General features: G+C 36.1%; 1 protein-coding gene across 1 annotated transcript; it reads left to right on the top strand.

Moving 5' to 3' along the window:
• Positions 1–9,650: 9,650 nt before the first annotated feature.
• Positions 9,651–10,387, top strand: IFNA2 (interferon alpha 2). The gene is given in 1 exon segment (NM_001293099.1): positions 9,651–10,387. A coding segment is annotated over 1 exon segment (552 nt). The 5' UTR covers positions 9,651–9,718; the 3' UTR covers positions 10,271–10,387.
• The last annotated feature ends 7,167 nt before the right edge of the window (positions 10,388–17,554 follow it).

The following is a 17,554-nucleotide window of genomic DNA, read 5'->3' as shown; positions in this document are numbered from 1 at the left end:
CAGTTTTTTGAAAACATTTAGCCATAATGGAACAGATTCTCAAAAAGCTGAATCTTGTCCTTGATCAAGCATGAACAACTTTTTAGAGGGCCAAATGGGACACAGCCATAGCAGACAAATCTATATACCATAGCAGACAAATATATATAATTACACATACTGTGGTATTTTTTAACCATGAAAATAACAAAGCCAGATGCACTATCATGTGCCTGTATCCCCAGCTACTCAGGAGGCTGAGATAAGAGGCAGGAGGATTGCTTGAGCCCAGGAATTTGAGACTGCAGTGAGTTATGATCACGCCACTGCACTCCCACCAGGGCAACAGAATGAGATTCCATCTTAAAAAAGAAAAGAAAAAGTATAATACGCAGAAATTGCAAGTATCTTAGGCGTACAGCACAATGAATGTTCGTACACTGAATGCACTATGAAACTAACACCTGTGTGAAAAATAAATAAAAGATTTTGCTCAGGACGTAGAAGCCTCCTGAGAGTTGCCTTTTCATCACTACTTAAAACCAGCTTTCCTGTTTCTTCCCTGAAGGTAGCTACTCTGACTTCTAACAGTCCTAATTATTTTTAGTAGGTATACTTTGATGCCTTTTGTGTGTATTTACTCATTTAATCCTTACAATAATCCTATGAAAAAAATACTATAATTGTCCCTATATTAAAGATGAGGAAACTAGGGAACACATGTTTAGGGTATTTTACGAGGTCAGACTTGGGATCCAGCCTATGAACTGTGGCTGCAGAATCACACTTTTAAACCAACAAACAATCCTATGATAAATAACGGAAGCTGGAAAAGTAGTCCAGTTCAACACAATTAGATGTGTTGAAGAATAACCAGTAACGTCCACATAACACTTTGCAGTGGTTTTATACTTACTATTAGCATTCATATTTTCTAAATTGTGTCTCAGAAGGTTGTGGGGAGCATGAGGCTCAGGGAAGAGAAGAGATTTGCCTGAAGGTCACAGCTGGCAAGGAACAGAGTCCAATTTGAGCACGGGGCAGAACCATTATTTTTTTCTCCTTTCTACAGAACAGGCAGAATCTGAGGCCAGGAGGGTTAAGAGTGGTAGTCTCCTCTCTCCAGTCAGTCCATCTCAGCACTCTGCATGTGGGGGATGTTAAACTAGTGTGAAAGTCACCCTTTGTTTCTGGACATAATGTTGAGAAGCACTCCAAACTCCCAGACTCCTTGGGGGAGCCTGGACTGCACTAGTGCTGGTGACAGAAGATTTGTTTATAACCTAGTTTCTAGGAGGATTAGAGGAGAATTAGGGGGAGGACTGGGGCACTGGGTGAGCAGAGCAGAGGTTCTCTGTAAATATGGGGCTTCACTAGGGTGACTTATGAGTACTTGATCTGTCCTGACAGCCCATGCAACTTTGGAGGACGAGATCATGGCATCTATTGTGGGCACATACTTTCACACAATATCAATATTTGGGTGAACTTAACTGTCAAAATAATTGTGTGTAAACAACACAGTTGTAATTTTTAACAAATTTGACAAATTCTATCTGTGCAGTCAAGAGCCCAGAATACCAGATTTTGCTGAGTTTCTTGTGTTCCAAGTTCTCAAGCTGCTTCTGGCTCTAGGAATATCTTCACAGTTCTTGATGTTCACTTTTCTTTATTAAGCAAATGAGCATCATATGACTTGTGTAATCTCCTCCTAGAGGAATAAGAACTTCAATGCACCTAAACAAATCCACAATGGATTTCTTTACCGGCTTGTGAAGTATAGATGTGTGAGCAGTGTTGGTACTGCAGACCTCTCTATTACTGCACTTCTGTGCTTGGCTGGTCATCTATGGAGACTTGTCCACTACAAGGCAGGGCATTGGCAGGCAGGAAGAGTCAAGGTGTATCTGCCTTCAAATTCAGCTTCTTCCTGCTGACACTGCACTATGATTCCGCAAAGACATTTGTGACCAATATAGTTGTGACCCAAGTTTTCCCTCATCCTCTTCCCAAGTGAGAATGTGCCTTCAGTGGCTAAAGGCCAGAGCCGGAGAGAGACTTAGGCAGAGTGGATGGGTGGCTCAGTGCTGCAGTGGATCAGCTCTTGCCCCCAACTCTGCTGCTACCAGCGCTGCCTCGGTTCTCCAGTTCTTTTGAATATGGAGTTGACCCTTGAATAACACATGTTTGAACTACTAGGGCCCACTTATAAGTGGATTTTCTTTGACTTCTGCCAGCTCTCGAAACAGCAAGACAAACCCCCCCGTTCCTCCTCCTCCTTAGCAGCTTAGTGTGATGATGACTTTGATGATGATCCATTTCCACTTAATGAATAATAAATATGTTTTCTCTTTCTTGTGATCTCCTTAAAACATTTTCTTTTTTCTAGCTTGCTTTATTGTGAGCATATATATTACATATAGCATACAAAATATGTTAATTGACAGTTTATGTTATTGATAAGGCTTTCAGTTGACAGTAGGCTATTAGTAGTTAAGTTTTCGGAAAGTCAAAAGTTATATGCAGATTTTTCACTTCGAGGGGGGTCAGCCTCTAACTCCTGCATTGTTCTAGAGTCAACTATGCATAAAGTTAATAACTCTTGATATGGCTGCAGAGATTTTCAGGGCAAAGTGACAGAACAGAGTTAGTTAGGACAACTTTTCACACTAAAAATAATGTAACAAAATGAACAAAAATAAGTAAAATTATTCATATATGTATCAGTTATATGCATGCATGTGTCTATATGTATGTCTGTGTATACATATATATACACACATATATATAGTATACCTAATCTTCTACAGCATTCCATGAATAGAAAGGATCATAATAATTGAAAATATGTAAGGCAATCAAAGAAAGAAACAGAGATTCAAAAGTTGCCAAGCCTTTCCCTTGTTCCTAACCTGGTCCACCCAGAAGTAGTCATGGAGAAAAGAAAAAGGACAGAAATATACTAAAATATTACTAAGACCCTCCCCTCCAATTTATAGTGAAGCAGGCTAAAGCATTGGCTAGGAAATCTGAAACAATGATTCAAGAAACCCTCCCAAAAATTGATGTCCCTTCCAGCTGCCTGAGCAATCAATGTACACACACACACACACATGCACACAAACCTCCTCATTAATGACCTCAAATACAAAATTGTGCAGGTTACAGTAACATCCCCCAAATTCTACCAACATCCATATGCTTATATGAAAAAGCCTCTGACAGTTGGCAATGTAGAATTCTCTAACAAGTTCTTAAAATACATCTGAGCTCTCTATTTGACTAATATGATGATGCATGTATTTTCAAATTATACAGGCAGACATTATCTGATATTCATAATGAACCTGTGAAACTGGAAATTTACTGTTAACAAAGATATTTCACACACTGTCAACTAGGAGATTTCCCACTGATTTAAACTACCACTGCACTTCTACACTGAGTTTTTCTAGCTCCACTTTATAGTGTGGTAAGGAAAGTTAGTCAGGAGATTTGACCTGCACAACAGGCTGGAAGCAGGAAGTACATTTTAATTAACTTTACTCATTTCATTTATAAGTTCTAACAATGTGTGTATATGCCTGTGTGTGTTTGTAATCTTTAGGATTTTCTACATATAAGATCATTCTGTCTGCCAACAGAGATCATTTTACTTCCTCCTTTCCAATTTGTATGCCTTTTATTTCATTTTCTTTCTTTCTTTTTTTTTTTTTTTTTGAGACGGAGTCTCTCTCTGTCACCCAGGCTGGAGTGCAGTGGTGCGATCTCGGCTCACTGCAAGCTCCGCCTCGCGGGTTCATGCCATTCTCCTGCCTCAGCCTTCCGAGTAGCTGGGACTGCAGGTGCCCGCCACCTCACCCGGCTAATTTTTTGTATTTTTAGTAGAGATGGGGTTTCACCGTGGTCTCCATCTCCTGACCTCGTGATCTGCCTGCCTCGGCCTCCCAAAGTGCCGAGATTACCTTTTATTTCATTTTCTTACCAATTCCTCTGGCTAGGACTTCAAGTATTACATTAAATAGAAGTGGTGAGAGTGGAATTATTGCTTTATTTCTGACCTCAGAGTAAAAGTTCATAGTTTTTCACCACTGAATATGATGTTAGCTGTGGGATTTTCATATAATAGCCTTTATCATGTTGAGAGAATTTCCTTCTGTTTCTAGTTGAGTGTTTTTGTCATGAAAGGGTATTGAGTGTTGTGAAATGCTTTTTCAGCGTCAGTTGAGATGATTGCAGTTTCTACCCCTTCATTCTGTTAATGAAGCGTATGACATTCACTGGGTTTTTTTTTTTTTTTTTTTTTAAAGTTGAACCATCTTTGTATACCAGGAATAAATCCCAATTAGTCATAATGCATAATCGTTTTAATGTTCTATTAAATCTGAGTTCCAAGTTTTTTGTTAAGGATTTTTGCATCAATATTCAGTAGAGATGTTCTGTAGTAGTCTTTGTGTCGTGTCCTTGTCTGGATTTGATATGAAGATAACGCTAGACCCATAAAATTTGTTTGAAAGAGTACCTTCCTTATCAATATTATGGAAGGGCAGAGAAAGACTAGTGTAAATTTTTCTTTAAATGTTCAGGAGAATTCTCCGTTGAAGCCATGTGTCCCTGGGTTTTTCTTTGTTCAGAAGTTTTTACTTATTGATTTAGTCTCCTTACCAGTTATAGGTCTGCTCAGATTTTTTTATTTCTTCATGATTCAGCCTTAATAGATTTTATGTGTATGTTTCTAGAAATTTATCCATTTCCTCTACAATATTAAATTTGTTGACATTTAATTGTTCTAATAGTCTCTTATCATCTTTTTTATTTCTATAGCATCAGCTCTAATGTCTCCTCTTTTATTTCTGATTTTTGTTCTTTGAGTCTTCTCTCGTTTTTCTTAATCAATCTAGTTAGGGTTTTGTCAATTTTTAAAAACTTGTCAAAAAACCAACTATTACTTTGTTAATTTTTAAATTACTCTTTCTCTATTTTGTATATCTTTGCTCCAATTTTTATAATGTCCTGCCTTGTACTAGCTTTGAGTTTAGTTTGCACTTCTTTTTCTAGTTACATAAGATAAAATTGGGTAGTTTATTTGAGCTCTTTTTTCCTCTCTTTTCGTGTAAGCTTTTATAGCTGTAAATTTTCCACATAGTACTGCTTTTACTGCATCATGTAAGTTTTGTAATGTTGTCTTATTATTTTCATTTATCTCAAGATGTTTTCTAATTTCTGTTGACTTCCTTCTTAAATTCTTATCTCATTTAGACATACATTTATTTTATTTTAGGCCCTATGCATTGGGATGCAAAATCAGACTAGTTTTGCTTTCTACAAAAAGTAAAATGAGAAAGAAATATATTTGGTCTTGTGAGCACTATATGGAAATACTTTATATTCCATTGGTTTTATCATATTCATATCCCTTTATTAACATAAAGCTGAAGGTGAATAAAAAAAATCAGGATTAGCCAAACAAATTTGCATGGTCAAATACCACATAAAAAGTAAATATACTTAAGTTCCCAGCAAAATCTGAATTGAATGTAGACAAAATGCTCATTTCTCAGTGTTTGACAGACTAACAGTTTAAGCCAATAAAAATGTACTGACTGGATAAACTACTAAAAGTTGTTAATTTTTGCAATATATATTTCTGAAAAGAAAGTTTATCCATTATAGAAATTCCTGTGCCCATTTAAGAACTTGGAGCATTAGAATTGTTTAATAATATAGTTTAATTGTATCATGAAAATAATCGACAATACAATTTATTTGGTTTATTTTTAAAAACTGATTGTTTCTGCTCTCTCTATATATAGACTGATTTTATACTAATGTTGCCTGGAGATCATCAAATTATTTGAAGCCTAGGTTTCTGAGGGATGGAAAATGATGTCACAACTATTTATAGTTCACACACACATTCTGGGGATTTAATACATCCTTTACAAGTGCAGGAAAGGTGGAAGATTGATGATTTGGGGGAAGTAGGGCTACCACACCCCAGAGGGTGGAATGGTATGTTGTCTGTTGACAGCTGTGTGAATCAGAGAGTTTGAATTTAGACATATACCTTTGTATCTAACTACAGGCTAGTTATTTTCTTTTAAGACAAAGTAGAGGACAAATTACAGATGAGGTCATAATATGGTGCTAAACAAATGTTGAATATTATGCTGTTGTTGCAATTTGAATCCCAAGAGCCATATAAGCCTTAAAGTATTAGATATCCACTGGTTTTAGCAATAGGCTCAATAGGCATTATTGACACTCAGTAAGAGTAAAGTGAAAATATTAGTCATTATCTGTTTTAAATTGAGCAAATATGACCATGATGAAATAAAATACTTTATGAGTGTCTTCCAGTAGGAAGAGAAAATCTGAGGAATTACTTCTGTAAAAATTATTTATTGAGTGAGTACACTAGGCCTGGTGCTGAGGATAATGCAATGAATAAGACAGTGTCCAGTTATTAAAAAGCTGAATGGCTGAAGATGATCCCATACCTACCATTTTTTTTTAAAATTTATTTATTATTATTAAACTTCAAGTTGTAGGGTACATGTGCACAACGTGCAGGTTTGCTACATATGTATACTTGTGCCATGTTGGTGTGCTGCACCCATCAACTCGTCATTTACATCAGGTATAACTCCCAATGCAATCCCTCCCCCCTCCCCCCTCCCCATGATAGGCCCCGGTGTGTGATGTTCCCCTTCCCGAGTCCAAGTGATCTCATTGTTCAGTTCCCACCTATGAGTGAGAACATGCGGTGTTTGGTTTTCTGTTCTTGTGATAGCATACCTACCATTTTTACATGAGGAAGAATCTAGAGGTTTGAGACAACATAGTTTCTTACGCAAAATAAAAAGTAAGGCCAGAGTTCAGGATTAGGAGCTGTAAGTTAGTGCTTCCTATACTAATATTCAACATTTATCCAGTTTAAAATATAAGAAAAAGATTATTTTCTTTGTTTTATAAGAATTACCTTGGTTTGAAACATATAAAATTCCTTAGGATGTTTGAACTTTAATGAAAAAAATGCAAAACAAAAATCAAATTGATGGTATTTTCTAAGTTGTGTAGTTTTATTGGAGATGGTATCACTCCCAAGCATGTGAAAATCAGTTTCTGAGATGTGACCAAATATTACATTACAATAGTTTGTGTCCCTGCAAAGCTTAATCCTATCTAACATAATCTTGTTCCCTAGTGTTCATTTCTCCAACTGTGTTTTCTCATGTATCACACAAGAAGCATTGACATTGAGTTCATTGAAGATAGAGAAAATACATGCAAGGTAAGTGTTAGAAACCCGTGATAAATAGAGAGCTTACTGGAGGACTTTCAGTCATTTGCTTAATCTCAAAGTCATATTGTGAGTGGTGGCCTTTACTTACTTGTGAGATATCATTGGCTATCTCCTGAATGTTGCTTATGTTTGAGCCTCAGTCCTTCTGAGTGTAAGGTGGGCTTTGAGAATTAAGTGCAAATAATTTGCATTTTATTATTTAATTTTACTAATGTTTTTCAACACAACAATAATTATGTCAAGTGCTGAAAAGAAAAAAATGTTGATAATATTTGGATGAATATCTAACAGCTGTGGAAGTTACAAATTATTTTCTCTGATGAAGCATAAGTAAAAGTAAAAGATATTAATACTCAGTTACAAGAAGATTATAAAACACCAAGCAGATCTAACACAAAGCAGACTGCCGCAAGGCATTTAAGAATCAAACTCCCAGCTGGGTGCGGCGGCTCACACCTGTAATCCCAACAATTTGGGAGCCCAAGGAGGGCGGATCACTTGAGGCCACGATTTCAAGACTAGCCTGGCCAACACAGTGAAATGCCTCAACTAAAATGCAAAAATTAGCCGGGCATGGTGGCACACACCTGTAATCCCAGCTACTAAGGTAGCTGAGGCATGAGAATCGCTTGTACCCAGAGGTGGAGGCTGCATTAAGCCGAAGATCATGCCACTGCACTCCAGCCTGGGTGACAGAGTGAGACCCTGTCGAAAAAAAAAAAGAGAGAGAGAGAGAGAAAAAAAAGAATCAGACTCCCAAAGGTCAAGGATAAAGAAAAGATCCTAAAAGTAGTAATAGAAAAGAAACAAATAATGTATACTATAGAAAATAATGCATCCAACACATCTGGCAACGGACTTTGCAGTGAAAGCTTCACAAGCCAGGAGAAAGTGGCATGATATATTTAAAATGCTGAAAGAAAAACAAAAAAACACAAACACAAACAACAACAACAAAAAACCCTTTTTTTGGTATTTCTTCATGAAACCATATAACATTGGAACCATGAAGAAATACAAAATGTGAACAAACCAATAACAAGTAATGAGACACATGCCATAAAAAAAAAGTCTCCCAGAAAAGAATACAGGATCTGATGGCTTCACTGATGAATTTTGCCAAATATTTAAAAAACTAATACCAATCCAACTCAAAGTATTAAAAAAATAGAGGTGGACAGAATCTTTCCAAATGTATTCTATGAGGCCAGTATTACTCTGATAATAAAACCAGAGAAAGACACATTTAAAAGACAGAAAACTATAGGCCAATATCTCTGATGAATATTGATGCAGAAATCCTCAACAACAAATTAGCAAACTGAATTCAAGAACACATTAAAACAATCATTCAACATGACCAAGTGGAATTTGTCCTAGAGATTCAAGTGTGGTTAAGCACATGCAAATCAATGGGTTTGATGTTGTTCAATGAACATTACATCCTCCAGCTCCATCCATGTTTTTGCAAGTGACAGAATGTCATTCTTTTTTATGGCTAAGTAGTACTCCATTGTGTGTAAGTGCCGTATTTTCTTTATCCATTCGTCTGTTAGACACCTAGTTGCTTCCAAATCTTAGCTATTGTGAATAGTGCTGCAATAAACATGGGAGTGTAAATATCTCATTGACATACTGATTCCCTTTCCTTTGGATGAATACCCAGTAGTGGGATTTCTGTATCATATGGGGGAAAATGGAGGTGGTTAACAGGCACAAAAATATAATTAGAAAAAATGAATATGATTTAGTATTTGATAGCACAATAGAATGACTACAGTTAACGATAATAATTTATTGTAAAATAACTAAAATAGTATAAATGGGATGTATGTCACAGAGAGAAATGATAAATGATTGAAGCATTGGATACTCCATTCACCCTGATGTGATTATTATGAATTGTCTGCCTATATAAAAATATTTCACTTATCCCATAAACACAGATGCCTCTTATGTACCCACAAAAATCTATTTTCAAAAAAGTTGCTCTAAAAATACAGTTATCAAGTTAAGTAAAATGTCAATAGCCTTTTAATTTAATTTTTAATTGTTTTACCATTCTTTACAATAATAAAAAACATTAACTTTATACTTTTAAATTTAGGATATGTAAATAGATACACAGTATATATGTGATTAAAATATAATGGGAGATTCAATCAGAAAAAGTTTCTAAAAAGGCTCTGGGGTAAGAGAGGAAGGAAACAATAATGAAAAAAATGTGGTGAGAAAAACAGCTTAAAACCCACATAAGGAGTGCATAAAGAAAGCAAAAAGAGAAGTAGAAAGTAACACAGGGGCGTTTAGAAAATGTAAATGAATATGTTCCCTATTTAAGGCTAGGCACAAAGCAAGGTCTTCGGAGAACCTAGAGCCTAACATTTAGGCTCACCCATTTCAACCAGCCTAGCAGCATCTGCAACATCTACAATGGCCTTGACCTTTGCTTTACTGGTGGCCCTGGTGGTGCTCAGCTGCAAGTCAAGCTGCTCTCTGGGCTGTGATCTGCCTCAAACCCACAACCTGGGTAACAGGAGGACCTTGATCCTCCTGGCACAAATGAGGAGAATCTCTCTTTTCTTCTGCCTGAAGGACAGACATGACTTTGAATTTCCCCAGGAGGAGTTTGGCAACCAGTTCCAAAAGGCTCAAACCATCCCTGTCCTCCATGAGATGATCCAGCAGACTTTCAATCTCTTCAGCACAAAGGACTCATCTGCTGCTTGGGATGAGACCCTCCTAAACAAATTCTACACTGAACTCTACCAGCAGCTGGATGACCTGGAAGCCTGTGTGATGCAGGAGTTGGGGATGACAGAGACTCCCCTGATGAACAAGAACTCCATCCTGGCTGTGAGGAAATACTTCCAAAGAATCACTCTCTATCTGAAAGAGAAGAAATACAGCCTTTGTGCCTGGGAGGTTGTCAGAGCAGAAATTATGAGATCTTTTTCTTTGTCAACAAACTTGCAAGAAAGTTGAAGAAGTAAGGAATGAAAACTAGTTCAACATGGAAATTATTTTCATTGACTAATACATCAGCTCACCTTTTTATGATCTGCCATTTCAAAGATTCATGTTTCTGCTATGACCATGACATGATTTAAATCTTTTCAAATGTTTTTAGGAGTATTAAGCAACATTGTATTCAGCTCTTAAGGCACTAGTCCCTTACAGATGACCATGCTGACTGATCTATTATCTATTTAAATATTTTAAAAATATTATTTATTTAACTACTTATAAAACTTAACTTATTTTTGTTCATATTATGTCATGTGCACCTTTGCAGTGTGGTTAATGTAATAAAATATGTTCTTTGGTAAATTTATTTTGTCTTGTTCATTGAACTTTTGCTATGGAAACTTTTTGTATTTGTTTATTCTTTGAAATGAAATTCCAGGCCTAATTGTGCAACCTGATTAAAGAATAACTGGTATACTTCATTTATCCATCAATATATTCAAGATATAAGTAAAAATAAACTTTCTGTGAACCAGGTCGTGTGTTGTACTCAAGATAACAAGGTGAACCCAACAAATACAATTCTGCTCTCTTGCGTATTTGATTTTTGTATGAAAAAAACTAAAAACGGTAATCATACATAATATCAGTTATGGTAAATGGTATGAAGAGAAGAAGGAACAACCGATGATTTCTCTCTGCAGAAGGTAGATGGAGGCATGTGAGGAAGTAAAAATAAGACAGAGATATTCTCTTTGAATTGACTAGTATACATCTAGTAGAAACTGTCCATTGCCAGTTAGATATATAAGTTTGCAATTTGCAAGGAATGTGATTGCTGGGGGTTCATATGTGATAAGGGAAAGCCAAGAAATGAAGGTCACAGTGTCAGGAGAGAGTGTAGAGAGAGAAAAAGGTTTAAACATGATTCTGAGGACCTTTCACTTTTAAAGGGAGGGGAGAGAAGAGCCACAAAGGAAACATCCACAGCTACAAAGGAATGGCTGTACATTAGAAGGGAACAGGAGAGAAAGATAATGAAAGTGTATTTAGGAAGATAAGTGCTTGAACCCAGGAGTTCAAGGCTGCAGTGAGCCATGATCACAACACTGCACTCCAGCCTGGGAGACAGAGGGAGAGTGACCCCATCTCAAAATAACAAACAAACAAAAGGAAATAAATGTGCCGAGAAGAGGATTCAGTGGATATGCCCAAGGTGTGGCTTGAAACTGCCTACTAATTGGGAAATAGATGGCATTGGCACCCTTAATGAGAATCGGTTGGGTAAAATTAATACACAGAAATCATACTGGAGTAAGTGGAAGTTTAAATAAGATTAGTGACCTTAAGTGGAGAAAGAAATAAAATGGGATTAGAAAAGAATGTGGGTTATTTTTTCTGTGCATAGTTTTTCCTTTTTTGTAATGTATATTTTTCTGAATAGATTTCATGTAATTGAGGTACTGGCAAATGACATTAATATATTTCATATTTATTTTAAGTCAAGACATATTCAATTACAATAGTAATTTATCAGTTTTAATTAATACTACTGTGACTATCAGTAAGATGCCTAGCTTTGTTAATTATTTAGGCAAGAATAGATTACTAATTCAATCTTTCATCAAAATATTCAATTAATATTGATAATATAATTGTTATTGCAATTACTGGCTTTAATTAAGTTACTTAATTTGTGCCATTGTCATGCTAGTTTACTACAATTTCACTGCAATTCCCTGATAGAGCCAGATATGATAAGAAATCTTTTATAATACTCCTTGGTAATTATTTTTCCTGATTTTATGAATATCACAATCTTACATGAATGCAAAAATAACTAAATTACCATAAGCATATAAACTCACAAACTTCCTTCACAAATTAAATTGGGAAACTGGATCAGAGAATCTCTTCCTCAAAACTTAAGGAAAAGAAAATAATTAATCAAACTAGCTAAAAATACAACCCGAACCATGGAAATTCAGAACGTACCAAAGAGTTGTGTATAATTCACGAGTACAAGGAGATTTAGCAATTGTAATAGAAATCCAGAATACAAAACTGACAAAATCACCCATAATTTGCATTAAAGACTTTGACATTGAAATTTCATTCTGCTTGGATGTATGTGTGATGTTGATCAACCCACTTAATCTCACTGAGCCTCACTTTTCTCATAAAAATTGGGTTTAAAATATTTATGTAGTTGTGAATATTAGAAACAAACATGCATTTTAAAGCACCTACCACTGTGTCTTCTATCTAGTAAGAAGTTAAAATATCATAGGTATTTCCCTATTTTCTTCATGCAGCTGTAGATGAGGATAATATTTATCTTTCTATAAAATTCTTAGGACCTGTGTCCTACATTTCAGTAAGTGACTGCCAATGGAAGTGGCCTAAAAAAGCTAGATTCTGTCAGCAACTGTAGAGTGGTTGAAAAATGGTCACTCCTCATTTCAAAGAAATGTCCTATTTATATGCAGTCAGGGAATGGTGGCTTTTATAAATACCTGAGACAGGAGAATAAGCATATAGATTGAAGTGGAGAAGACATGTGATGTTTATTTACTGATTCAGGCACCTGACACGTTCCCTCCCTGTCTCTCAGCATTCCAGGAGGCATTTTCATATCACCAGGGTTTCCTTGCTCTCCGAGGTGGATTTCCCATGGGATCCTGGTCATTCATTCCCTCGGCTTTCCTGCCCATTCACACAGAGCAGCTTTCTGTTCTATTGTGGTTCTGGCTTCAAATGGCTTCCCTAAATAGCAGAATGCCACAAGGAAAAAGCAGAAGTGAAATAAAATTTCTAGGTTTTACAGAAACACATGCAAGAGGGGCTTTCTAGAATCTCCATTGAATATGACATAATAGTAGCTTAGCAAAAAGGAAAGAGAAAGCAGAATTCAGTTTATACGTAGGCTCCTGCAAACCTCTCAGGGAAAGACAGTCCCCAGGGGCCAAGTGTGACAAGGGCAGCAACAGAAACTGGAGGGCAGGTTGCTGATCTATGAAGAAATCCTACCAGTTCTGGGGATTTAGCCACATGCTGCAAAAAGGCTACTTCTTCGCCAGAAGAGATACTTATGCTGTCATAGCATGTTTCCTTACACTTGGTTTATTACAAAGAGAATGAGTTTCTGAGTTTCTGGCTACAGTCAGGGCATGGACTCCTTGGGATTTCCAGTTATAAGGACAGAGAGACATGTATCCCTGCCCACAGCCTACTGTGTAGACCAGTCTACGCTCCCTAGGATCACCCCTTCCACATATATTGGGACTCTTGGGGACACACAGAACTGCCAATTTGGATTGGAACTTAATACTATTCACAAAAATATCATGTTTCTTAGTGCATTAAACTCTTGACAGTGCAATCTTAGGTTCACAGATTCCTTCCCAATGTCAGAGTTCAAACTTTAACAAATCAACATTTTCTTACTGTAACTTTAGGTAGTAATCTTGACAGCTCCTCAGCTCAGCAATAAAAACTGTACCTGGTTAGCAAAAGGGAAAAATCCCACAGAAGCTAAGGAATATAAAATATTATTATTATTATTATTATTATTATTGTTCTCTGAGAGCTAATGAAGTCCGTTTATTCAAATGTGTCAATTTTGGTAGAATTTGAGAGGCATTCCTGTAATTGGTACCATATTTTCATGGAGGTGTTTCCCAGGGAGTGTGTGTGAATTGTTCAGATAGCAGGGAGGGAGGACCTGCAACTGCAGAGGGGTCTCTTGAATCTTTTCCTCAAGCTACACAGTCAACATCATATATCTATACATAAATATCTAGAAATTGATATATACATACACATATATGCCTATCATTTTTCTTATTTTATGGATATATGGTTATTTTCTTATTTTATACATATATATCAGAATACTGAACACTCTCCTCAAACTCAGTACCTACTATGTTCACGAATGTGACAGTCTGAAAAACAGAATTCTTGGAAGCATTCTGGAGAAAACTGAAAAATAGTCGCCCTTCACATCGAAGGTAAGTTTGATTTGTATATTTAGTCAGGAAACGGTAGCTTATGAAACATATATAATATATTTCATAATATGTTCAATTTGTTTCCCTAAATTGAAGTAAATTATACATAATATATACTGGCTGATTCTGATACCTAGCAGAATTCCCTCCTTCTTCCCCTGTTTTCTTGAATCCCATTCTTCACTTTTGTTGGGGCTCAGAAAAAACAATACTCAAAATTGATGGTCTCAGAAGCAGCCTCAGAAGCAAATTTTCTCTTTGATCTTTTTTTCTCTCCTGTTTCTCACTCCTCATTCTCTAGAGGTTAGCCATAAAAACCAGAAACCCCCTTTCCCAAGGCTCCTTTTCCCCAAAGTAAGCCATAAAACCTAAAAATACTACTCTTACTTTTCTGTGTAAGAACTGACTCTAAAGAATTTCTTTGAACTATCTTGTTCAATTGTAGGTTATAAGACCTCCATTCCAAAAGGAGCTCTACCCCATGCCAGGGAGGAAGGAATGCTGCACAGAGAGGTCAAGAAGAATCTGACCAGAAAGGCCTTGCTGGGTTTCCCCACTCAGTCTATTAGCATTAGGTGATGCCCTTTTTGTCTAATCACATTTTTTTACACAGCTGTCTGTCCATTCTTCATTGAACTTAAGCATTAAAATGAATATTTTTTTACGTAACTCTGGGTCTTCATTCTGAAGGCTCCCATGTCTCATAAAACTATAATTAAATAAATACGCTTTGCTTTTCTCTTGTTAACCTTTCTTTTGTTAAAGAGGTGCCAGCTATGACCCTTATGATAGGAAGGAAAGAGATCACACCATTTCTGCCCCTACAGTCCTGGTGATGAGGATGGGATGGCTGAAGCAACTGACTCACCTACCGATGAGGTCCCGGGACAACTGGCAAAAAGTTGGCAAACAAAGGTAAGAATTTATATCAAGGTCTGTTCTGGATCTCTGCCTATAGTGCCTGGTCAAGGATGGAAAGTAAAAATTTCTCTTTCTTTTTTTCCAAATTCAGGATAGCAGGAGAAAATTATTTGCTTGGATTATAATTCTTATGTAATTTTGATTTAAAGTTCCCATTTGTTATTAAACCTTTCCCTTCCATAGACAGCTATTGTGTCCCTGTTTGTCTCATATTGTGTCCTGAGAACCTGGCTTGGCTTGCTGCCTGTACAACACACCTGCATGTGCAGGTGGCCAAAAAAAAATGTTGGGGGCTCCCATGACAAGCTTACATGTCATCGACTGTTGCTAGCTCACAAAGTGTCTAAATCTTTCTTTTGGCTATTTTTAGGGGTAACTTTGAATTCTGAGAGGGTTGTATCTTTGCATTTCTTTGAAGATGTCTTATGCATCCTTCATTAATCATAAAAGACTTAATTGGTTTCTGTTTGGAGTCACTTGGTAGATACCATTGTTTTAAAAGAGAAAAGGAAAAAAAGAAAACAATTTCAAAAGCTAGAAATATTGGCTGCTTATTCTTGCTGAAATCTGATAAAAGATTTAAAATGGGATCCTGTTTCTCCCGTGGGAAGTTTCTTCAGTAGACCTAAACCTCTTTTTAATTATATGTTTGATCCCTCTGCCTCCCTTCTTGTTGGCATAATTTTTGCTGAAAAAAAAAAGTAAAACTTCAATGGCCTTTTTGGGAAGCTTAAAGTCTTACCAATATGGCTCCTCTAGACCTGTTCTTCCATTTATTTCTGCACTTCCTTCCTTCTGCCACCTTCAATTTTCTATCTAGGTCTCTTTTATCATGAATATGTTACCCTTCAGGCCCCTGCCCCCTCAATTTCGTGGTCAGTGGACAGAAAATTACTAGGCAGAAACATCAAAGTTCTTGATACCACAAAAGGGGGTGTAGAAGACACTTGAAAAAAAACCTAGGGTCCCTTGAAGCATGCAAAAAGAGTGCCACAGACCCTCCACTACATGGGGTGTTCTGTCTTCCTCGTGGAGCTCCAAGAGTCATGTGCAGTTTCTCTCAGATGTGGAGCTTTGCACTTCTTTGCCTTGAGTTCCCTGATCTCTTTGGGTTTTGGGGGTATCAAGGGTAACTTCACACTGTAAGAGAGCCACCTACCTGCCAAGACCAGAAAGTGGCCAAGTCTGTTCTATGTACAAGTCTATCTCCTTCCACCAGCTTTTTCTTCAGAGCTAAAAAGAGGAAATTTCCTGGAAACAACTGACCCAAATACTGGAATGATCCCATTTCAAAATTTAATTTTTGTTTATTCTGTAAAATATGGGTAAAGATTTATCATTTTTATAGAGATGTGTATCTCAGCACTATTTGTTTATTCAATTTTTCTTTTTAAAAATTGAGTGCTTTTTGTGCTTGTGTTGAGAATCAATAAACAGTATATGTAGGATTTATTTGTGCAAACTATTGTCTCTTTTACTGATGTATTTGTTTGTCTTTAATACTTCATTGTCTTGATTACTTTAGTAATATAAGTCTTAAAATTAGAGATTATAAATCTCCAACATTTTTCTTCTTTTTCAAGTTATTTCAGCTATTTTTGTTCCTTTACATTTCTACATAAGTATTAGAATCTGTTTGTCAACTTCTACAGAAAAAAGTCTGGTGAAATTTTGACTGACACTGCATTGAATCTATAGATCAATGTGTTTATAATTGATAACATTACTGAGTCTTTTTAATCCATTAGCTCAATATATCTCTCCATTTGTTTAGGTCTTATCTATTTTCTATCAGCAATATTTTATAGTTTTCAATGTACATGTCTTCCTATAAATTTATTCCTAAGTATTTTAAATGCTTCATAATATTGTAAATGATATTCTAAAGATTAAATTTCTGATTGTTGTGCATATAAAGAAATATTATTGATTTTTGTATATTGACTCAGATAAACTAGTAAATTCTAGCATATTTTTTTAAGTTTCTGAAGAATTTTCTAGAGGATCAAGTCATTTTTCATAAACAGGTTTTACTTTCTTCTTTTCTATTTGGGTGACTATCATCTATTTTCTTGTCTTATTAGGAAGTAGTTCTTATTTCAGTAATTTTTATTACTGAACATCATTAACAATGTTTCTAACATTGATTTAGCATTTTTTGGGTAATGTATTGGTAGCCTAATCGGCAGCTACAAGAAAATAACATCAAGGACAGATCCTAAAGCTTATGTTCATGATTTTTCATAGACTGAGAGGACTGCAGGACCATGTCATTTGGAGGACATCAAGCTATTTGATACCTGGCAATCTGGATGAAAGTAAGAGGAAATGGCCAATGAAAACTTAGTCATTAACACATATAATCAAA

Source organism: Chlorocebus sabaeus, chromosome 12, assembly GCF_047675955.1.
Source record: "Chlorocebus sabaeus isolate Y175 chromosome 12, mChlSab1.0.hap1, whole genome shotgun sequence".
In the NCBI taxonomy this organism is placed as follows: domain Eukaryota; kingdom Metazoa; phylum Chordata; class Mammalia; order Primates; family Cercopithecidae; genus Chlorocebus; species Chlorocebus sabaeus.
This window is presented reverse-complemented; position numbering and strand designations above follow the sequence as displayed.